This window comes from Castanea sativa, chromosome 9 (assembly GCF_040712315.1).
Source record: "Castanea sativa cultivar Marrone di Chiusa Pesio chromosome 9, ASM4071231v1".
Lineage (NCBI taxonomy): Eukaryota > Viridiplantae > Streptophyta > Magnoliopsida > Fagales > Fagaceae > Castanea > Castanea sativa.
The window spans coordinates 12,411,613-12,437,139 of NC_134021.1; the positions used below are offsets into that span (position 1 = coordinate 12,411,613).

At 37.6% G+C, this 25,527-nt stretch overlaps 1 protein-coding gene across 1 annotated transcript; it reads left to right on the forward strand.

The window, feature by feature from the left end:
• The first annotated feature begins 3,486 nt into the window (after nt 1-3,486).
• Nucleotides 3,487-5,185, forward strand: LOC142610130 (UDP-glycosyltransferase 73C11-like). Its single transcript, XM_075781857.1, has one exon. It carries the CDS (start codon nt 3,491-3,493, stop codon nt 4,982-4,984), a length of 1,494 nt encoding a protein of 497 aa, XP_075637972.1. The 5' UTR covers nt 3,487-3,490; the 3' UTR covers nt 4,985-5,185.
• Nucleotides 5,186-25,527: the final 20,342 nt, after the last annotated feature.

A 25,527-nucleotide genomic window follows, 5' to 3' on the forward strand; every position in this document is an offset into this window, starting at 1 on the left:
GGTTCTTAACTTGAGGATCACTTTGTTAACTTGAAACAAAGAAGGGATAGGGAGAATAATCCCACACCTAGTGTTAGGGTAGAAATGTTTCGCATGAACAAGAAACGCGGAATTTGACGCTGGATATTGACCATTTGCGCAAAAAGATGCGTAGGAGGGAACATAACAGGAGAAATTTTACACCCCCATCAAGTGAAGGATCCAAGAAGAAAAGTCTTAGGACATATATGGAAATTGTTATGTGCATATGTCATTTAGAATTTGCTAATCCTTTGACAAAACACATTTTACTTGTAATTGGGTAGATCTAGGATGATTTAAGTCTTCAAGCAACTTTGTGTTCAAGTCAAGAGTTAAAACCACACAAATCTATTCAATAAAAAAGTGAAGAATTACTATATTTTAAAACTTGACAGATAACTCGACAAATTGAATCTATCGAGGTTTAAAAGAAGCTTTTTGCTCGAAACTTGATAGCAGCTCGACAGATAGCGTATTTATCGAGGTTTACGAAAATCAGATTTCCAGATCTATTTTTCACACATATCCAAGCTATTTGTGTAGGGTTTCTTTTATCACAACCCTAAATATATATAAGGATTATTTTAAGGGCTGTCTAAGTTGTTACACTTGTTGTTACATGCATTGTGTGTGACTGGAGACAAAAGTTGCCTTAGTTCATCTTTCTCTTGAAGAAGCTACTGCGTTTATACGTTGTAGGGTTTTGTAACCAATGAACATCTTGATCTTCATCGTGTGGAAAAACTGAAAAACTTTGCAGCCAACATTTTTCTCAAGTTGGTGTATAAGCTGCGTATTGGGATCCGTACATCGATTGATTAGTCACGTATTAGGAGCCGTACATTGAAAGGAGAGATTGTCACTACATTGTAAGTCCAATTGTGTATTGGGGTGAGGGTTCAACTGTTAGTTGGTATAAGGTACTAAGATTCCTTTATTTGTAACCGCTTGTTTTGATAATAGTAGATTCTCGGGAGTGGTGACCTTAAATTCACCTAGTGGGGTTTTACCTTGATGGTTCTTCCCATTCGTAAACAAATCACCCGTGTCAAATTGAATTTCCTCTGCATTTAGTTATTTGGTCATTTGTTTGTGCTACCACACGTATTGCATGTTAAATTGACTTAATTAATTTACTTGGTTAATTTACCAAAGGAGTTAATACATTCTTGGCCTATCAAAAGGAGATCGATCCTATCGACGAAGATCCAGAACTCCTCCTAGTGAATCTCTCTCAGCATCCTTGCAATCGGATAAGTTAGAGAAGCATAGGAGGTAGCGAGGAGAAAACTTATTCCCTCAGAATATAGAGAAAACAAAATCATAATAAATGCCTAGTACCAACTACGATAATTATCAAAATATGTATTTGAAAGAATTAAAAATAAAGAGCAGACATATTTTGTTGAAAATTGTTATGCATTGAGTTCTATTAAGTATGTCATATTTGAACACACACACACACACACACACACACACACACACACACACACACACACACTTAGTGTAACTTTAAAAATATTCTATCATTCAATATTTTTTAATTGAATATGAATTTTAATAAATCCACCATTGGACTACATTATTTTCATGCATTTACCATGCTTGCAAAATTCAAAGATAATTAAATATCAATAGTCATGTTATCAATCAATTGTATAAATTCAAGTTTTTGTAGTTTAAAATAATGAATAAAAGATGAGTTTATATATATATATATATATATATATATATATATATATATATATATATATATTCTAAATTGATCAGTTATTTTTTTACTAACAATGGTTACATTTTTGTAAAGAGAATCTTATAAAAAATTTAGAATATTTAATTATTATTAGTCTATGTGCTTGTTTGTTTCAACTTTCCCAGGCCAAAAAGTGCGTTTTGAAACTACTAGCCCAAAAAGCCCGTTTGGTGAGGTTCAAAAAGCAACTTTTTGTTAAAAGTTACGTTTTGGGTTTGTGAAGAAAACGTGCATTTGCAAAAAGGAGCTCGGAGCTGTAGTTGCAAAACGCACACAAACACGTTTTCTCAAAACAAAAATATTATTGTTGGTGGGTTTCTTTTTTTCCTAAATTGCTCATAGTTTTTTTTTTACTCAAAAATCACAACAGTAACAACAAAACTATTCTTGATCTTTTCTCTCAAACATTTCTAAACTCAGTCTCAATCAAACATTCACAATAGCTACATTCACAATAATCATTTCTCTTAAACATCTCTAAACTCAAGCATAATCAAAATACAAAACCAAAAACACAATCTTAAAATTAATCAAATCATAACAATAAAAGCAAAAAAAAAAAAAAAAGAGACAGAAGCCATCTGACCCAAGGTGGAGCAAAAAAGAGACAACGCTTGTCTGTGTCCTTCGATCAACGGTGGAGCATGCAATCACTTGTTCTTAATTTCTCTGTTTCTTATCATTGCTAGAGAGTGTTCAAGTAGAAATAGAAAAAGTAAAAGAAAGAGAGAGCTAGAGAAAGGGAAAGGGGATCCAGAATGCACTAGAAAAAGAAAAAGAATGGTAGATAGAGATGGGAGTGGGGTAGGTGTGTGGTGGAGAAAAAACCAAGAGAAAAAAAAAATAAAAAGAAAGAAGACGTATGTGGTGGAGAACATGTCAATTGATAATTGTGATGTTACATGGATGTAATTACAACTTCTTTTTCATAACTGTGATGTTAAAGTGGATGTGGTGGAGAAAAAATTGTGAGTACTAGAACAATTCATTTCAAAGATAAGTGTTAATAAAATTTTATTTTACAAAAATTAATTTTAAATTAGTATTGTGAAAATATTGTGACATTTTATTATATTTCTAAACTTTTTAAGTTAGTACTATTTTTCTTTAGAAAAAAAAAATACTATTGACAGAATATTTTTATAACAATTTCATAATAAAGTTTATATAGTAAGTTGTTATTAGTTCTCATCTAGACCTACTAGTGACATTTTTTTTCCTACCATTAACAACTTGTTATATAGGCTTTATTGTGAAATTTTTTGTAAAAATATTGTGTCAATAACTTGCATTAAAAGAGGTAATTAAAATAAAGAATTATTTTTATATAAACATTGTCATTTTTAGTAATTTACCCCTCAAACTGCCACTTTTATAAGTGCTAGTCAAATACTTAGTTTTTCTTCAAAAAATACTTTTTAACAACTTTTACCAAACACTCCACTTTTTGAAAACTCCATTTTTTCAAAAAAACCTAGTTTAAAAAAGCTGAATCAAACTCACCCTATATAAACAAAAGAGAGGGAGTAGTGTTAATTTTTTTAAGGTTTGGGATAAATTGTCACTCTCCAAAATAAGAAAAATGAAGAATATTCTAAAAATATCATTTTCATTCCATTATATTCCATTTTCCTGTCCCAAACAAAAGTTAAAACAAGAAAGTGTAATTGCCAAAAAATAAAATAATACTGTAAACTAAAAGAACTAAAGAAGTCAATGAGAGCCAATTCAGCCATGGCTTCACAGTCACAAATTCGCCAGCTTCACTTCCTTCTTATCCCTTTGATGTCCCAAAGCCATCTCATCCCTTTTACTGAAATGGCCAAACTCTTTGCACACCATGGCGTAAAAGTTACCATTGTCCTCACACCCCTTAATGCAGCTCGGTTTAACACAATCCTTGAACAAGCAAAAGCCTCAAACCTCAACATTGAATTCGTTTCACTTCGTTTTCCTGGCCAAGAAGCCGGATTGCCTGAAGGATGCGAAAACTTGGACGCCCTCCCTTCTCTCAACCTATCACTACAATTTTTTGCAGCATGTAACATGCTACAAAAGCCGCTAGAAAAGTGGGTAGAAGAGTTAGAATCTTTGCCTAACTGCATTATTTCTGATATATGTCTTCCTTGGACCACAGAGATTGGCCTCAAGTTCAAGATTCCGAGGCTTGTCTTCCATACAACATCTTGCTTCTGTCTATTATGTTCTCACAACATATCTTGCTCTAAGGTGCTCGAAGGAGTCACATCTGAATCCCAGACATTTTTGGTGCCCAACATGCCAGATAGGATTGAACTAACTAAAGCCCAGCTACCTGAAGCAACGACAAAAATTTCGGATGAATTCACAAATTTTGTGAACCAATTTAAAGAGGCTGAGCTATCGGCACAAGGGATAGTGGTTAACACATTTGAAGAGTTAGAGCCAAGATACGTGGAAGAATACCAGAAAGTGGTGAAGAATATTTGGTGCATAGGGCCGCTATCTTTATGTAACAAAGCGATATCTGATAAGTTTGAAAGAGGGAGCGAGACTTCTATTGATGAGTGCAATTGCTTGAGATGGCTAGATTCAATGAAGCCCAACTCTGTCATTTATGTTTGCTTTGGAAGTCTTTGTGAAATGTTAGCATCACAATTAGTGGAGCTTGCTTTGGGCTTAGAATCATCCAAATTTCCATTCATTTGGGTTACTAAAAGGGGAAATTACTCAGCGGAATTAGAAAAATGGTTAGTTGAAGAAAACTTTGAAGAGAAGACTAAAGGGAGAGGTCTTATAATTCGAGGATGGGCACCACAAGTTCAAATTCTATCCCATTTAGCAATTGGAGGGTTCTTAACGCATTGTGGTTGGAATTCTACACTAGAAGGAGTAAGTGCAGGCGTGCCTATGATAACATGGCCTATGTTTGCGGAGCAGTTCTACAATGAAAAGTTACTTGTTCAGGTGTTGAGGATTGGTGTGAGGGTGGGAGCTAAGGCTTCTGTTGGCTTTGGGGAGGAGAAGGATAAGGTGTTGGTGAGGAGTCAGGATGTGAAGAAGGCAATAGAACAGTTGATGGGTAAAGGAGAAGAAGCAGAAGAGAAAAGAGAGAGAGCTAGAAAGCTTGGAGGAATCGCTAAGAAATCAGTTGAAGAAGGAGGATCTTCTTACTTGAATGTGAAGTCGTTGTTCCAACACATATCAGAGAACGAGTCAATCATCGGGTGATGTAGAACAAAGTTTTCTATAATCTTTTTATAAGCTTGAGAATAAAAGTCAAGGCGGATTAACGCTTAAGTCAATAATTTTTGTCCCTTAAATGCGGATGAACGCTTAACTTTGTTCTTTTCTTTATCATATTTTATTTGGCTAAGTTGATAGTGGTATTGCTGTAATGCTCTTCTAAATTCTATGATAATTTTTCAAATGTATGGTGAATTCTACATTTTTTTCATTGAGTCATCAAACTTTCTGTTAAGCAAGAATGAAGCAAATAAAGCTGAATTCTTAAATGTGCTTTCTTTCATTTCTAAAAATTGTATGTGATTTCAATTATTTATATTCTCTAATTTGTTGTTTTGATACTGTTTATGCTTAACTTTATTTTCCCTTTCTATTTGAAAAAAAGACTATTTTCCGTTGTCCATGGATAGATTATTTTCCCTTTCAATTATACATATATTGGTTTTATGTTGGGTAGTTATAAACTACCACTAAACCCAAAAGCTAGCAATTATTTTAACATTAAATTTTTATATAGGAGTAGAGTAAACACAAAAGCTCTTTAATATCGTAATAAACTATAAACCAAGCTTTTCTCAAAATTATATAAAAAAAAAAATCGCTTAAGCTTAAATGGATAAGAAATAAGAAATTTAATTTTTTAACCATTATTGTGATAAAAATGAAAGAATACCATGGTTTTGAAACCCAGACCAAACCGTATGGTCCGACCGAAAAAATTGCAAACCTCTCATTTTTGCGGTTCTTATCTTTTAGCCTTAAGAACCGCTCTATGGAAAAAAAAAAAAATAGAGACCCGTGCAAATTGCGGTTGGACCTCATGATTCTGAGAACTGTGAACGGTTCTCATAGGTCCCTTTTTAAAAAATATTCAAGCCTTAGATGGCATCGTACCGGAATATTTACTATATTTTGGTCGGAAAAAAAAATATCCACTAGTAAAGAATTTGAATAAAAGTAAAAAGAAATCAGAAAAGAGAAAAAATAAAATAGAGCTACGTTACCACTCGCTATTTTATGTCTTCTCAGGTTTGTTTCTTGTTTCAGCTAGATACCAGCTTCTCCTCCTTCTTGTTCTTCTTGTTCTTTCAGCTTCTACCTTCTAGAGCCATTTCTGATTTCTTATTCTCTCTTCCTTTAATTCACTTTTTTTGTAGTGCTTTTTTAGGTTTGTGAACTAATTGTGTGGACATTGGAATATGGAAATTGGAAAGACAATTTCTAAGACTTTGTTTCTTACAGGGCCTTGAGCTCCCCATGATATGATGATACATCATATCATCCTCTTTTGTCCACCTGTGCTGGTACAAATTGATGCTTTTATTTTTCATTTTATAAAAAAATGGTTATTATTATTATTGGATAGATATTTCATATTTGGGCTTGAGATGAATATATTAGACATAGTTAAAATATGGATGTATAGTTTTAAATGGACTATTTTAATTAATTTTTCTATTTTGTATTAATTTAATATATTTATTTATATTTTAAATAGTTATTAAACTAATTATGACGTCATTACGGTTTGAGCTCAATCCAACCTTAAAAACTTTGAACCTCTCTCTTTTACGGTTCATTGAACGATTTGGGTCTGAAAATCATGAAGAATACTAGGGAAGAAGTGAAGAACTATTTTAATAACACTAGTAAGGGTTGCACGTGCAAGGCACGTGTTGCATCTTGAGTGAGAAAATGTAAGATATAATTTTTTTTCTTTTGAAGTAGTATCAAACCATGTATTTAAATTTAGAATGGTTATTTAACATATTTCTATCTATTTAGTATGATAATTTCATAGGAGAAGGTATTTGATATCAAATGATACCATGTCAATGGTATCAAAATCCAATAAGTGTGAGACATGTCAATAAAAAATAACTAACCTACTAACAATTGACAACCATACCACCATGCACCCTTAGTGCGGTGGTCACTCCACAAGTATAAGTGCTTGTGGGGTGTGAGGGGCAAAAGTCGGGGTTCAAATCTCTAAAAGGGAGTTTCACACACATATACACTTAGATTAGTCTAGAGTAGAATTTCTATCTTGTATATATAATTAAAAAAAAAAAAATACATACAACCATTTGCAATGAATATTTTGTTATTCATACTTCCTTCTTTATCATTTTATTTTATGAGCCTAATTACGATGCTTAGCTTACTTTAATTTTTAATGAACACCTTTTTAAGAAAACAAAACAAATAACAAAAGACATATGTCATTGAAGTTTCCATTAGATAATATTATAAATCTAGAAGATTTAAACCACTAATAAATTAGTATTCTCTAGGTAACAAATAGAATACCATACATCAAAATTTTTACTTTCTAAGTATGACTAACACATAAAGTTCAAAATACACAAAGAAAAATTTTGGGAATTAAAATTTAATGAGGCATTTTAAATATTGCACAATGAAATATTCTAAGAATCATAAGATTTTGTTAGGGTTTAATTAAGAGAGTAACAGTATGAACTATATACTTGTATACAAAATATAAAGGAGGAAATTCTAGGTGGTAAATTGTTTTTGGTTTTTATTTGGGACAACCACTTTAAACTATGCATTAAAAAAATAACTAACAAAAAACTAACAAAAGAAAATTGTGCACGAAATAGTGAACTTTTACTCACCAAATTTGACTAAACCAAAAAAGAAGTCTAGGAACATAACAAAATATTATAATATTTTCACTATACATTTTGTAGGGTCATTGGGCCCAAGAATTTATGTAGGATGGCACAAGAATATCTTTTGGGCTAAAGGCCCAATCCAAGGACATCAAGTAATCCGAGGGTGTATGAATGTTAACTCATAAAGAAAATACTAGGTAAAGAAGTGATAATGTTTGAATAAATATGTCCGAGGAAGATTGTGTCCTCGGCTAGAAGAAGCCGATGTAGGAGAAGGGTTGTTTGATATCCAGAGGCTATGTTCTAGAAATTCCTATAGGTTAGGGAAGACACGGTACACGTGGAGGATAAGAAAAAGGGCGGCAGAATTGATATTCTGACCGCATTAATGGGGAAGAAAAACCTGAACATCAAGTTTGAAACTTGATCCCCATCTCCAGAGACATCAGGGAATGTGGATGGGACAAGTATCTAAATCAGCAGTCTAAACTATGAGGTGGAGGATGAAAAAGGGAAAAAGGAGGGAGTATAAAAGGGAGAAGGGACCTTCGTAATAAGGGGGGCAAAAAGAGAAAGAAAAAAGAAGTACATTGTAAACTTAAAGATCCACATTTGTAATCTATCTTGGGAAACAGTAGTATAAATTATCCTCGGATTGTGTCCGAGGAGCAGTCGTCATTCGTATTCATATAAACAATTCCTTGTGATTGCCATTGTGACCAAAACTCATCGTTCTTTGTTACTTAGACACCATTAGAACCTAGATTTCTAGCCCACTCTCTATAAATATTATTATAAAAGGCTTTCCAGATCCATTCCCTTCTGATTGTGGATCCGGGCTCGAATTGTGCCCTTACAATTGGCACAGTCTGTGGGAATTCTTGTGTTCTAATAAGTTTGGCATGATGGTAAGCTCAGGTCCACACCATACGGAGTCTGTGGGGTCTCAACATGGGGGTCACTCCTTGCATCTTGAGCACGAAGAAGACCGTGAAGGGAGTGTACACATAATACGCACCAGTAGGAGTAGGAGCCATTACGAGGGGGAAGTAGAGTTCCTCGCGAGGAAGATAAAAAAAAAGCCATGCAGAAAGAAATTGACAACCTAGAAAGGAAGTTGTGTCGTGAAAGGCGAAGGCAAACTCCTTCTTTCTCTAATCCCTCATCTAAGGGCTCTGAGGATGATAATTACAGGCCGAGGTCAAGGACTCCCCCGGATGAATCTTTCTCTTACGACGATGACAACCTGCATGGGCGAAAGGGTAAAAATTCTTCTTCCAGGGGCCTGGGTAACGATGCTATGGGTAGGGCATTACATCAAATCTCCAAGTCACCTTTCACGCACCAATTGGAAGAGGGGAGGCTCTCTCGACGCTTCACACAACCAGCCTTTACCATTTATAATGGCCGAATAGATCCTGTGAAGCATGTGAGTCATTTTAGTCAAAGGATGGCAGTACATTCTAAGAATGAAACTTTGATATGCAAGATATTCCCTTCCAGCCTGGGACCTTTGGCGATGAGGTGGTTTGATGGCTTGAGGGCAGGCTCTATCAATTCTTTCAAGGAACTTACTAGGGCATTTGGCTCTCGTTTCATCACATGACGTAGGGTTCCTCGGCCTTTGGATTCATTATTGTCCATGGCCATGAGGGAAGGAGAAACCCTGAGAATGTATTCAAACAGGTACTGGGAGATGTTCAATGAGATTGACGGGGACTTTGATGATGTAGCGATAAGGACCCTCAAGGTCAGCCTACCTACGGAGCACGACTTAAGGAAATCTTTGACCAAGAAACCTGTCAGGAGCGTGCTTAGGCTCATAGATCGCATCGATGAGTACAAAAAGGTTGAGGAAGATCAGTAGCAAGGAAAAGGAAAGGTGAAGGTTATCCCTTAGGAGAGGAGGGATTTCAGGTCGAATAGATACAACAGTAACAGGCCTGGGAAATATTTTTCCAGATAAGTTGGTCCTATTGCCCTACAGGTGGTCAACACCATTTTTAAGGAACCAGTGCAACAGCTGTTGGAGAAAATCAGGCATGAGTCATACTTCAAATGGCCCAATAAGATGGTGGGGGACCCTTTGAGGCGCAACCAAAACCTTCATTGCCATTATCACCAGGAGAGGGGTCATACCACTAAGGATTGTCGGACTCTGTGGAACCATTTAGAGCAGTTGGTTAAAGAGGGAAGGTTAAACCAATTGTTGTATCAGCCTAATGCGCGAAGAAACCACTCAGGGGCAGCGAACCATAGTAGCACTTCATCAAGGCCCCCTTTGGGTATAATCAATGTTATTTTTGTTACACCTGGAGGGACTGGCTCAAATCCTTCCAAGGTGATGTCTGTAGCTCAGACCCTGGCCGAGGAGTCTAAAGATCAGCCAAAGAGGATTAAGGTGAATATCCTACCAGTTTTGGGTTTCTTAGAAGAGGACAAAATCGAGACTATCCAACCACATGATGATGCCTTGGTTGTTACCCTAAGGATAGGAGAATACAATGTGAGGAGGGTGATGGTTGATCAGGGGAGTGGCGCAGATATCATGTGCCCTAATCTATTTAAAAGGTTAAACTTAAAGTTTGAAGATCTTATAGCTTATGACTCACCTTTAATAAGCTTTGAGGGAAAGACTGTTATACCAAAAGGGCAAATTAGGCTGCCTGTGCAATCAGGCCCAAAAGTGGTAAACGTAGATTTCATTGTAGTAGACGCCTATTCTCCCTATACGGTTATTATGGCAAGACCTTGGTTGCATGCTTTGGGTGCCGTTTCCTCAACCTTGCATGTTAAGGTTAAGTTTCCTTCTGGGGATCAGGTGGTGGAACTGCTTGGAAGTCAATATGTGGCTCGACAGTGTGTCACGGCTGCAATTCTGCGTCAGCCTGAACCGAAGTCCTCGGCCTTGGCTAACGGAAAGTCGTAGCAATCAAAGTCTCTGGCCACAACCAGGGTACCATTGGTAGAAGAATCTGCATGTGAGGAACTGGAAAAGGTTCTTATAGACGATGACCCTGAAAAATTCTTTCAGGTGGGAGTTCAATTACCACAGGAGGAGAAGGCAGAGCTGGTTATATTTTTGAAGAAAAATGTGGATGTATTCGCATGGAATGCTTACGAAGCCCCTGGGGTTAATCCGAGTTTTATTTGTCATCATTTAAATGTCAATCTAGCTGTAGTACCGAGGAGACAACCACCTCGGCGATCCTCCAAGGAGCATTCCGAGGTTGTCAAGGAGGAGGTGCTCAAACTTAAAAAGGCGGGTGCTATCAAAGAATTTTTTTTATCCTGAATGGTTAGCTCATACAGTGGTGGTAAAAAAGAAAAATGGGAAGTGGAGAGTGTGTGTGGACTTCACAGACTTGAACAAAGCTTGTCTTAAAGATTCTTTCCCAATGCCTCGAATAGATCAGTTGGTGGATGCTACTGTTGGGCATCCTCGGATGAGTTTTTTGGATACTTTCTAAGGTTATCACCAAATACCTCTAGCTGTGGAGGACCAAGAGAGGACTGCATTCGTCACTCCCACGGGAAATTATCATTATAAGGTAATGCCCTTCGGTTTGAAAAACGTAGGGGCTACCTATCAAAGGATGATGACTAGGATGTTTGAGCCACAGCTGGGAAAAACTATCGAAGTATATGTGCATGATATGGTGTTAAAGAGTAAAGCGGTCTCCACACATGTAGAAGATCTGAGCAACACTTTTCAAACGCTGAGAAAGTACAAATTGCGACTCAATGCCTTTAAGTGTTCTTTTGGTGTGGGGTCGGGCAAATTTCTAAGCTATATGGTAACTCACCGGGGAATTGAAGTTAATCCAGCCCAGGTCAAGGCCATTAACAACTTACACCCACCTTTGAATCCTAAAGAGGTTTAGAGGCTGATAGGAATGATTGCTGCCCTCAATCAATTTATTTCTCAGTCCGTGGACAAGTGTAGGCCTTTCTTTTAGTTTTTGAATAAGTGAAAGGGATTTGAATGGACCGAGGAGTGTGCATTGGCTTTTCAACAACTTAAGGAGTATCTCTCACGACCACCCGTTATGTCTCGACCAGAAATTGATGAAGTTCTGTTCGCATATATTGCGGTAGCTAATCATGCAGGTAGTCTGGTTCTTATACAGGATGATGATAATGTACAAAGGCCAGTTTATTACGTGAGCAAGTCACTACATGAGGCCGAGGTGAATTATTTACCGTTGGAGAAAGCAATCCTGGCAGTGGTACACGCTATGCGTAGGCTTCCCCACTACTTTCAGTCTCATACAATTGTTGTCCTAACTCAACTCCCTTTTAAGTTTATACTTTGAAGTGCAGACTACACAGGAAGGATTGCCAAGTGGGGTACTATCTTAGGGCTTTTGATATCAAATATATGCCTCGCACCTCTATAAAGGGACAAGTCATTGCGGATCTGGTGGCGGAGTTTGCTGAGCCTTTGTTAGAAGAGTATATTGAGGAATCAGGCATGGATGAAAAATCAGTTGGCATGATTTCGTACAAAGAGCCTCCGTTATGGAGGGTGAATATTGATGGGGCAGCAAATCAAAGAGGATCTGGTGTGGGGCTAGTTTTGGTATCCCCTAAGGGAATTACTTTTGAGAAATCCTTGAGATTGGGGTTCTCGGCCACTAACAATGAGACAGAATATGAAGCTCTCCTCGCTGAAATGAACATGGTTCATAAAATGGGAGGAAAGATGGCATAAATGTTCTCAGATTCACAATTGGTGGTAGGCCAAATGGAAGGGAAGTTAGAGGCAAGAGATTCAAGAATGCAAGGATACCTAACCCAGGTCAGGTACATACAATCCAAATTTGAGTCTTTTTCTTTATTACATGTATCCAGGTGTGGGAATACCCATGTTGATTCCTTGGCCACACTCGCAACATCCTCGGCAAAAAGCCTACCTCGGGTAATCCTTGTTGAAGATCTGTGGAAAGCCACTGGGACGAGTAATGACGCCATCCGAATTCACCAAATTAGGATGGGGCCTAATTGGATGGATCCAATTGTGACATTCCTCAAAGATGATATCTTGCCTAAAGAAAGGTCCGAAGCAGATAAGGTACGTAGGAAAACACCTCGATTCTGGATGTCTGAGGACTAGAAATTATATAAGCGCTCTTTTTTGGGACCATATTTGCTATGTATACACCCAGAAGCAACGGAGTTACATTTAGAAGAGTTGCATGAAGGAATTTGGGGAAGCCACACTGGAGGAAGGTCTTTAGCTCATAGAGCTCTTACTCAGGGATATTGGTGGCCCAATATGCAGAGAGAGACACAGGATTATGCGAAAAAATGTGACCAATGTCAAAAATTCGCTCCTAACATACATCAACCAGGGGGTGTTCTTAATCCTTTGTCTAGTCCTTGGCCTTTTGCTCAATGGGACTTGGACATTATTGGGCCTTTCCCAAAAGCAACAGGGAATAGGAAATGGCTACTCATTGGAACGGATTATTTCACCAAATGGGTTGAAGCTAAGCCATTATCAAATATCAGAGACATGGAAGCAAAAAAGTTTGTATGGAAGAACATTGTCACCAAGTTTGGAATCCCTCATACTCTCATTTCAAATAACGGTCTACAATTTGATAGTAAGGCCTTAGAAGATACTGTTGTGATCTCGGCATCACGAATAGATATTCCACTTCAACTTATCCTCAAGGGAATGGGCAAGCCGAGGCAGTCAATAAAGTGATTTTCAATGGGCTCAAAAAAAGGTTAGATGATGCTAAGGAGAGATGGGTGGAAGAACTGCCACACGTTTTGTGGACATATCGAATTACACAACAAAGGTCCACAGGAGAAACAGCCTTCTCCATGACTTATGGAGCGGAGGTTGTAATACCTCTAGAAGTTGGGTTCCCAACACTAAGGATGAGCTCCTTCACTCCAGACAGCAATGATAATTTATTGGAGAGAAGTCTAGACTTAGTTGAAGAACGATGAGAGAATGTCATAGTTCAGCTAGCTTATTATCAACACAAACTCAAGCAAGGGTATGATTCTCATGTAAAGCTACGGCCTTTTACACCTGGAGACTTGGTACTGAGGAAAGTTTCGGGTACGACAAAGAACCTAGCATGGGAAAAACTGGGGCCCAATTGGGAAAGATCTTATCGTATTATCTCAGTCGTGGACATAGGGGCTTATAATCTTGAAAATCTAGATGAATATGTTGTACAACGTCCCTAAAATATAAATAACTTACGAAGGTATTATTATTAAATAAAAGGCACTTCGACCATTTTTATTTCTACTGACACTGTATTATGTTGATTATCATATTTTTTAAGTATCAAACTGAAACTTGGTCATGCCTGGATTCTCGGACTACATACCTCGTCTAAATTGATATTTTATTAAGTGTTGAATAGAACCATAGTTATGTATGGTCCTCGGATCATCTACTTTGGGGAAATTAACACTTTAGTTCATTTTTCTAAAGTATCAAACTAAAACTTGGTCATGCCTGGATCCTCGAACCACATACCTCGTCTAAATTGATATGTTATTAAGTGTTGAATAGAACCATAGTTATGTCTGGTCCTCGGATCATCTACTTTGGGGAAATTAACAGTTTAGTTCATTTTTCTAAAGTATCAAACTAAAACTTGGTCATGCCTGGATCCTCGGACCATATACCTCGTCTAAATTGATATTTTATTAAGTGTTGAATAGAACCATAGGTATGTCTGGTCCTCGGATCATCTACTTTGGGGAAGTTAACACTTTAGTTCATTTTTCTAAAGTATTAAACTGAAACTTGGTCATGCCTGGATCCTCGGACCACATACCTCGTCTAAATTGATATTTTATTAAGTGTTGAACAAAACCATAGTTATGTCTGGTCCTCGAATCATCTACTTTGGGAAAATTAACACTTTAGTTCATTTTTCTAAAGTACAAACTGAAACTTGGTCATGCCTAGATCCTCGAACCACATACCTCGTCTAAATTGATATTTTATTAAGTGTTGAATAGAACCATAGTTATGTCTGGTCCTCGGATCATCTACTTTGGGGAAATTAACACTTTAGTTCATTTTTCTAAAGTATCAAACTAAAACTTGGTCATGCCTGGATCCTCGAACCACATACCTCGTCTAAATTGATATTTTATTAAGTGTTGAATAGAACCATAGTTATGTCTGGTCCTCGGATCATCTACTTTGGGGAAATTAACACTTTAGTTCATTTTTCTAAAGTATCAAACTAAAACTTGGTCATGCCTGGATCCTCGGACCATATACCTCGTCTAAATTGATATTTTATTAAGTGTTGAATAGAACCATAGGTATGTCTGGTCCTCGGATCATCTACTTTGGGGAAGTTAACACTTTAGTTCATTTTTCTAAAGTATTAAACTGAAACTTGGTCATGCCTGGATCCTCGGACCACATACCTCGTCTAAATTGATATTTTATTAAGTGTTGAACAAAACCGTAGTTATGTCTGGTCCTCGAATCATCTACTTTGGGAAAATTAACACTTTAGTTCATTTTTCTAAAGTACAAACTGAAACTTGGTCATGCCTAGATCCTCGAACCACATACCTCGTCTAAATTGATATTTTATTAAGTGTTGAATAGAATCATAGTTATGTCTGGTCCTCGGATCATTTACTTTGGGGAAATTAACACTTTAGTTCATTTTTCTAAAGTATCAAACTAAAACTTGGTCATGCCTGGATCCTCGAACCACATACCTCGTCTAAATTGATATTTTATTAAGTGTTGAATAGAACCATAGTTATGTCTGGTCCTCGGATCATCTACTTTGGGGAAATTAACACTTTAGTTCATTTTTCTAAAGTATCAAACTAAAACTTGGTCATGCCTGGATCCTCGGACCATATACCTCGTCTAAATTGATATTTTATTAAGTGTTGAATAGAACCATAGGTATGTCTGGTCCTCGGATCATCTACTTTGGGGAAGTTAACACTTTAGTTCATTTTTCTAAAGTATTAAACTGAAACTTGGTCATGCCTGGATCCTCAGACCACATACCTCGTCTAAATTGATATTTTATTAAGTGTTGAACAAAACCATAGTTATGTCTGGTCCTCGAATCATCTACTTTGGGAAAATTAACACTTTAGTTCATTTTTCTAAAGTACAAACTGAAACTTGGTCATGCCTGGATCCTCGAACCACATACCTCGTCTAAATTGATATTTTATTAAGTGTTGAATAGAACCATAGTTATGTCTGGTCCTCAGATCATCTACTTTGGAAAAATTAACACTTTAGTTCATTTTTCTAAAATATCAAATTGAAACTTGGTCATGCCTGGATCCTCGGACCACATGCCTCGTCTAAATGGATATCTTACTAAGTGTTGAACAGAGCCTAATGACGTTTTGGTCCTTGAACCACTCTTTCAAGGGAAATTAACACTTTCTATTATCCATTTGTCCTAGGTACTTGGATGTACTATTGATCAATTGGTTGAAATTCAACTATGTTTGATCCTTAGTCTGTTTATCTTTAACATAGATGCAACCCTAAATGTACCATTTTTGTCTGTACATCTTGAAGTCTCCCCGAGATAGTGATAAATGGATGGAAATCCATGAGCATCACTTAATGCATTTGTAGGTATATTGAACATGTTTATTACCTAATTTAGTCCAGATTGCTGCCTTAGAATTGTTAGTTAATTTATGAAGGTAAACAGATTATTGTTCTAAATGTAGCAAACAAGCATGAAGTAATATGATCAAGGTAAAACAAAAACAAAAGAGATAGAACTTGTGTTTTCATTAAATTCAAAATTTCTTGGGAAATTACAAAATACTTGCGAGTTGTCAAAATTACATTAGGTGGAGATAAAGGGAAAGGCTGGAGAGAAAAGGAGAGCAGTCGTTGCTTCAGCTTTATCTTCAAAGGGCCTTTGGGATCTTGTGGGAGCTGAGTTTGCGCAGAGGAGTCAGCAGCTACCCCTTTGCCTTTTGGATCTTCCTTCAAAGTTATTGGAATTGTTTGGTCACCCTACTTGTCCATGGAAGAGTCTTTAGGATCACTTAAGTGATGTGTATCCTCTAGAGCCTTTCCTTCTGTTAGATCAACTTGCTTTGGGAGCTGACTTTCAACAAAGGCAGGATCTTCAGCTACTTCACCTTGTTTGTCCTCTGCTCCTTGAATGATGGCACCATCCTTGATTTGGGCAAGAGCTCGAATGGTTGGGGGGAAGTAAACATTCTCTGCCTTCCAAAGGGTAGAATAAGCATCAATCCTAGCTCGAGAAAGTGCCTCATTCCATACCTAAAGGCAGTAATGCCTACACATCTCAGGGACTTGAGCTTTAAAGGTTTCAGTGGTCTCAGCCACGCCAACCTCATAACCCTCTTGCTCAGCTACATCCCTTGCCTTCTCAGTCTCCTCTTTTGCTTGAATGGCCTCTTCCTTAGCCTTACTGGCCCCCTCCCGTGCTTTCTCAACCTCCTTTAAATCTCTCTTAAGATCTTCAATCAACTTCTTGGCGGCAGTAAAATTCTCATCGGCTTGCCTAAGCTGCAGTCTTTAGTCCTCGGCCTGCTTCTCGGCTGTTTTTAATGCAGCATCCAAGCCGGACCTCTCGCTTTCTACTTTGCTCAATTTAGCCGTGACCTATTTTAGTTATTTCTCTTATAGGTCAAAGATCTTCTGGGTGTTGATGCGCCTTAATTCTTCAGCCTTGAAGGATTTATACGTACTAATGACAATCTCTTCTGCCTTGTGAGCAGACTGAACGGCTTGTGTGAAGGAAAGATCAAAGTAATAAGGTAAAATTAGAATTTCTAAAGTATAATAGAAATGGAGGTAAACGAAGTTTGGGAAAAACCTTTACCAAAGCAAGTTCCTTCTTCAAAGTCAAGAAGACATTTTGATCTCTCATCCTTCTAAGCTCACCCATATCCTCGGGTAACAGTAGTGCTTGCTCTAGTGCGTCTGTTACGCAGGCGGCTGTTCCCTTATCAGAGTTCCTGATGGATGCATTGGAGGTGACTGCATGGTCGTCCATGGTCATCTCAGGCGCCCAAATTGAAGCCTGTACAGCCGCAACGGGCTTGGTCCTTTTATCTGAACTCGTGTGCACTGTACGGGCTTGTTTTCCTCCTTTCTCAGGCTCAGGCTCAAGCTCTTTGGGAAGGGAGTCTTTCCCTCCCTTTATCACCTCTTTCCCTTTCTGTTGATCCCTCTTTCTTTTGTGATCAGCTTGATTGGTACGCTGAGATTGGGTAGGAGGAGAAGGAGGAAGGAGCCTAGATTCAGGAATTTTTTCGGCCCCTTTATCTTTGGCCTTGGGTTGGGGTACATTAGGAAGCTCTTGGGACCCCACTTGAGCTTCCAGTATGTCCTTAAGACTCGAATTTGATTTGCGTTGGATACCCATGTTGTCAGATTGTAGTATGATGTCTTGTGGGATTGGGGAGGATATTGTCGAGAACAGCAGTTTGGTCTTCAGGGGACTGAGGTCAATTGAAAACCTCGTACTCATCCTCGAAGTCAGATACTTCAACAATCTCTTCTTCTTCCTTTATATTGGGTTGAGAAGAGGTTGCCTCGCCAGATGTGTATTGAGTTGGAAGAGGAATTAGAGGTATGTCGCCTGGTACGGGTCGTTGGGGTTGTATGGGTTGGGTAACCAAGGTACCTTGAGGAATAGAAGCTCCTTCAAGTAGCAGAAAACCTTCAACGGCAACGCTTATCCAGGGAAGACGTGGGTCCTTGGCTTTGATCACACACTTCAGCGCCTGAAAAGCTTTGGAAATGGGATCGTAACCGAGGATTAAATGAGCTGCTCGGAGTTGGCCGTCTGTATGCACAAAGACTTCGACTTGTAAAATTCTGTTTAGTCTCCCAAAATCAACGAGAAGAGGATGTCGATCCGCTGCGTGTGGGTCTGCAAAATTGGCCAAAAGAAAGAAAAACGAGGTAAGAATAAATAAAAAGGTAAAAGGGATGGTTTTAAGGGGTTTAGATAGATCCGAAACTTCACCTGGGGTCCCCTCCCTTGTCGGACAAGGCACGCCGTCATGCTAATCCCTTGATATGATCAGGAAGTCATTTTTTAGACCCTAATTGGATTCAGGGAGGCATTGAATTAACCTAACTGCTGGATGCCTAGATTTTAAGTAATATTCTTCTTTTTTCGTTAGGTAGTGGAGGTTATAAACCCAGTTCACATCGTGATAAGTGAGTCCTAGGTTCATTTTCTCATTTAGGGCATCTATGGAACCTAAAATCCTAAACACATTTGGGGCACACTGGGTAGGAGCTAGTCTAAAAGCCCTAAGATAATCCCTAGTAACGGTCCCCATGGGAATTTTCATCCCTCCTTCGATAAATGCAATCATCGGGATTACTACCTCTCCCGTTTTTCTTTTTATGAAATACTCCTCTTCTGTACAGTACGTAACAAATACCCCCGAGGGAATTCAGTACTTAGCCTTAAATTGTTCTATTTTTTCATTTGAATCCACTAGGGATGCAAATCTACCCATATTTGGGAAACAGGGTGTGGGTATGTTAGAAAAACTAAGAAAATAGATGAGCCGAGGATAAAGGAATACAAGAAAAAAGAAGGGAGAAAAACAAAAGAGCTGATAAGAAAGGGAGAGAGTATGAGAGAACTTACTTTAACAAAAAAAAATAACAAAGTCACCTCGGCCAAATATTTGGTAAAATGAGAAAGCACGTGTAGATTGCAAAGTGTGGCAGATACGTTGTACGAGCGTTGTGATGTGTGAGAAGGTTTGAAAAATTAGTATTTATATGTCATTAGGAATTATGAAGCAGGAGAATTCCTGCCTCTGCCCAAAGGCAATCCTCAACCGTTAGATGCGTGTGACATCACTGAACGTGGGGGACATAAAGTCGCCAGAATTTAATTTAGGGACGCTTCGCATGCCGAAACGTCGGGAACATGCGATGGGCAGTTCAAAAATCATCATCTCTGTCAGCAAGATTGCAAATGTCCACAAGTCAAAAGGTGACAGATGTCGAGATCCTCCTTTCATCCCGAAATAGAGAAATAAGAATCTTGAGGGGTTATTGTAGGGTCATTAGGCCCAAGAATTTATGTAGGATGGCCCAAGAATATCTTTTGGGCTAAAGGCCCAATCCGAGGACATCAAGTAATTTGAGGGTGTATGAATGTTAACTCATAAAAAAAAAAATACTAGGTAAAGAAGTGATAATGTCTGAATAAATATGTCCGAGGAAGATTGTGTCCTCGGCTAGAAGAAGCCGAGGTAGGAAAAGGGTTGTTTGATATCCACAGGCTATGTTCTAGAAATTCCTATAGATTAGGGAAGACACGGTACACGTGGAGGATAAGAAAAAAGGGTGGTGGAATATCTAAGATAAAGTTGCTACCACCGCCCCCGCATTGAAGGCTCTGCAATTGATATTCTGGCCGCATTAATGGGAAGAAAAACCTGAACATTAGGTTTGAAACTTGATCCCTATCTCCAGAGATATCAGGGAATATGGATGGGACAAGTATCTAAATCAGCAGTCTAAACCATGAGGTGGAGGATGAAAAAGGAAAAAAGGAGGGAGTATAAAAGGGAGAAGGGACCTTCGTAAGAAGGGGGCAAAAAGAGAAAGAAAAAAGAAGAAGTACATTGTAAACCTAAAGATCCACATGTGTAATCTATCTTGGGAAACAGTAATATAAATTATCCTCGGATTGTGTCCGAGGAGTAGTCGTCATTCGCATTCATATAAACAATTCCTTGTGATTACCATTGTGACCAAAGCTCATCGTTCGTTGTTACTTGGACACCATTAGAACCTAGATTTCTAGCCCACTCTCTACAAATATTATTGTAAAAGGCTTTCCAGGCCCATTCCCTTCTAATTGTGGATTCAGGCTCGAATTGTGCCCTTACACCCTTATTTTTAGCCGTGATATGTTTTAGTTTGATATATTATTATTTATTTTATAGAAATGCAATCTCCATAATATTTTCATAATAAATTCTATTTGGCAAGTTGTTAATAATTTTAAAATAGACACACGACTGATATCATTTTTTTTTATCCATAAATAGTAGCTTACCTATGAGAGACCGAGATAAAACATAAGGGTTCTCTCAAAAAAGGGGTTAGGTATCGACACCGTCCCTTCTTAGGATTATTTGTGGAGTTGCCACCTATTTTATATTACAAAAAATAAGAAAAAAGAAAAAAAATACATATGATACATATTTGAATAATACAACTTCTCATTTATTTAAATGAATTACAATATAATAAATGAAATATACATGGCTTTGTTTCCTAGATTACAATCTAGTAAAAGAAATTACAAAGTTTTGTTCTCAAGATTACAATCTAAAGAGGGAAAATTACAAGGCTTTGTTTAATAGATTACAATCTAAAAAAGGGAAAGGATAATGTACTATCTACGAACCAAAATCTAGATTCAGGGGCTAGGTTACAGAATGGGAAGGTATTAGTCACCCATTTGCCCAAACGGAGTCTGGTTTTCTAGACTCTAAATGACCATTCATATACCTATTCAAATGATGCATGACATGATGTGTTGAAATTCCTAAATTTAAGATTAGTTCAATCTTTAAGAATTCAAAATCTGCAATTTTTATTTAAGAAGTAACACAAAAAATTGATTATATTTTACATTGAAGAAAACATTTTTTTATTTATTATAAAAAGGGTTCATGTCTATATTTAATGAAAATACAGATCAGTTTTTATTCAGAAAAAAATTCAAGTTTATATTTAATGAAAATACAAATATGTTTTTATTCAAAAAAAATTCAGATCTGTATTTAATGAAAACACAGATCAGTTTTTATTCAGAAAAAATTTCAGATCTGCATTTAATGAAAATACAAATAAGTTTTTATTCAAAAAAATTCAGATCTGTATTTAATGAAAATACAAATCAGTTTTTATTTAGAAAATTTTCAGATCTGTATTTGATGAAAATACAGATAAGTTTTTATTCAGAAAATTTTTCAGATCTGTATTTAATGAAAATACAGATCAATTTTTATTTAGAAAAATTTCAAATCTGTATTTAATGAAAATATAGATAAGTTTTTATTCAAAAAAATTTCAGATCTGTATTTAATGAAAATACAAATTAGTAGACAAATGTAACTAACCTCAAGTGGGTAAAGTGCCAATTTTTAAATTATAAGTAGGTAAAGTGCCTTTCGGGCAAACCACGGGTGACAAAGTATAATTTTCCCTTAATTTTATAAGATAAATTACCATTTTGGTCCTTAACTTGTACGTTGTGTGTTAATCTAGTATCTAACATTTCAAATGTATTAGTTTGGCCTCTAACTTTTTGGTATTGTGTCAAAATGGTTTCTACCATTAAGTGATGGCTCATATCACATAGACAACTACAAGTACTGCCACATTAGCATTAATTTTTTTTTTTAAGATCTCTTAACTCTTCGTTAACCTCTCTCTTTTGTGATTTTGTTGACCAATCTAACAAAATATCCAGGTGCATTTGGTTGAAGGTGGAATAGGGAGGATAGAAGAAAAAATGAGGGAAAGTAGTATTTTGTATTGTTTGGTAAGGAGAGAAAGGATGAAATATTTTTGGTGGAGGCCAAACATTTTCTCACCTAACTCACTATAAATTTATCTCTTCAATTAGGAGAGAAAATATGTGAGAAAAGCTTTTTTTTTTTTTTTTTTTTTTTTGAGGAACAAGCTGAATCAGTTATTATTAAAGAAAATTAGCCAACATCAGCTAAAAGTACAGGTAAAATATGGGAGGGAACCTCCTCCATCCAAATCACTAAACCGCTAGCAAGGTTATGAGCAACAGAATTCCCTTTTCTTTTAACATGAGAAACTCTAAAATTGAGAAAAGAGTCTGCGTGGAATCTAATCTTCTCAATGAGATTACCATATGAAGCTAGGGACGGCTCCTTTGTTTGTATTGCTTGAGTGATGATCTCCGAATCTCCTTCTAATATGATAGAGCTGAGCTGAAGATCTTTGGGTAACAGGATAGCCCTTCTCGCAGCTGCTGCCTCCACCTCTGCCACGGTCTGAGGAAGAGGAATGGTCTCTGCTAAGGAAGCAAGCACCCCACCCTCACTGTCCCAGATCACAATTCCTATTCCTGCACTATTATCATCCCGGAAAACTGCCTCGTCAGAATTAATTTTCAAGAACGGAGCGTGTGGAGGGGTCCAATTTGCCGCTGTATGGAGATTAGCATTTGTATTAGCTGTTTTCACTGGTTGCACCCGTTTGTAGTCTTGCAGCTGTTATTGAGCACGGAAAACCAACTGTTCGAGTGAAGTAGCTGAAGTGCCAACTCTGATCTAGTTTCTCCGCTGCCACAAGAGCTAGACTATCACGGAGAATAAATCTAAATCGAGCCCCTCTTCTTCAACGTGTAGTATGACCTTTTGAAAATCATCCCAGCGCTATTTGTTTCTAGTCCTCCAAACAATATCTGATTCCCATACCTCGTTTGAACACGGGCGTAGCCATAATGCATGCACCACGTTTTCTGACTGCAACTGACAGTGATCACACTTAGCATCTTGAAGCACCTGCCGTGTGACTAAATTAGTTTTAACAGGAATGGCATTTTTGGCAGCCCTCTACATAAAGTTTCGGACTTTTGGTGGAACAGAGAGATTCCAAATAGTCTTCCAAAGCTTCTGAGATGGGGCATGAGTATTAGTATCCCTCTTTGATTGTTCCTTCTCCTTTGACAAAAAATAATATCCTGATTTCACTGAATAGGATCCAGATTGTGTGTAAGGCCAGATCATTCTGTCACGGGCTGAAGCATCACCTAATGAAATACTCCTTATCAATTAAACTTCTTCAGGCTTGAAGAGAGCTTGCAGTAGTTCCATATCCCAGCTTCGCGTGTGGGCATTGATTGGAGCATTTACTTTCACTTCTGGAAATTCGATCCCCATTGGATTACAGACCTTTGGGGTGGATATAGAGGGTAGCCAAGCATCACTCCAAATGCTAATATCCTTCCCATTACCCACCCTCCATTGACCTCCTTTCTTCAAAACCTCCATACCCTTCAATATGCTACGCCAAGCATATGATCCTTTAGCAGAATCGGCAGCCTCCAAAATAGAGCAATCCGGAAAGAACTTCACTTTGAAAACCCGATAGAAGAGTGAATTTTGATTATGAAGAAGCCGCCAAGCCTGTTTAGCTAAGAGAGCATCATTAAATAAGTTCAAGTCTTTGAAACCCATGCCACCCTCCCCTTTCGATTTACATATGGTGCTCCATTTTACCCAATGAATCTATCGTCTATCTCCTCTTTGTCCCCGCCAAAATTTCCAAATAAGGCCCTCAATTTCATTGCATAATCCCACTAGAAGTTTAAAGCAACTTATAATGTATGTAGGAATGGCTTGGACAACGACTTTAATGAGGATTTCCCTCCCGGCCTGAGAGAGCAACTTTTCCCCCCACCCTTGGAGCTTTCTCCATACTCTTTCCTTGATATATTCGAAACTAGCTTTTTTCCTTCTCCCAATCAAAGAGGGTAGCCCCAAGTACTTTTCATAGCTTCGAATTTCAGTAACTCCTAGTGCATTTTTGATATATTTCCTTCTCTCCGGATTGGTGGACTTATTGAAGAAAATGGTGGTTTTATTTTTGTTGATGTGCTGCCCCAAGTACTTACTATAGGTGTCCAAAAGTTCTAAAACTTTGTCACATTCTTGAGGAGTAGATCTGCAAAACAACAAGCTATCATCTGCGAAAAAAAGACGGGTTAGTTTAGGACCATTTTTGCAAAGTGAGTAGCCATATAGTTCTCCTTGGCTAGCAGCCTGTGAAATGAGACTATGCAGACCTTCAGTGCACAACAAAAATAGGAAAGGAGAGAGGGGATCTCCTTGCCTAATTCCTTGGGTTGGCTTGATCAAGCCTTTGGGCTCACCATTCACCCATATGGAATAAGAAACTGTTTTTACTCCCAACATCATCAATTGAATCCACCTTTCTGTAAAACCCATCCTTCTCATAACTACTTCCAAGAAAGACCATTCCACTCTATCATACGCTTTGCTCATATCTAATTTCACTGCCATATAGCCCTCCTTCTTTGATTTGTGATTTTGCATACTATGAAGACTCTCAAAAGCAACCAAAATATTATTAGAGATAAGACGACTTTTTGTAAAGGCGCTTTGGTGTTCCATAATGAGAGAAGGTAAAACTTTCTTCAACCTATTTGCCAAGACTTTAGAAAAAATACTATACAAGACATTACAAAGGCTTATTGGTCTAAATTCAGAAACGGACTAAGGGTTTTTTACTTTAGGAATTAGGGAGATGAAGGTGTGGTTCAAATGACATGGAAAGGTGTCTGAATTAAGAAATTGTAGGATAGAAGTTGTTACCTCATCTCCAACCAGCGGCCAAAAGTGTTGGAAAAATATTGGAGGCACTCCATCCGGACCAGGTGCCTTGAGAGGGGCCATTTGTTTCACTGCTTCATGTACTTCCCAAGCCTCAAAAGGCTGTTAATAGTCTATTATTCATTTATGCAGTAACTCGAGTATTAATGGTCAGCAAAATTTCTTCAGGGAACGTGGGATTGGTTGATGTGAATAATTCTTTATAGTATTGAATAAAAATCTGCCACTTCTTCATCATTTGCACTCCACTGTCCATTCAGATTTCTAATCTTTTGGATGATATTCTTTTAGTACCTGGTGGTTGTTTTGCTATGATAAAACCGTGTGTTACGGTCTCCTTGTACAGCCCATTAAATTTTTGAACGTTGAAGCCGCATCCGGTTTTCTCTATCTAGAAGTATTTCAATTTCATCCTTCAATTCCCTCACCCGAGTGTTCCGCCTAGAAATAATTGCACCTCTTTCGGCTTCAGCT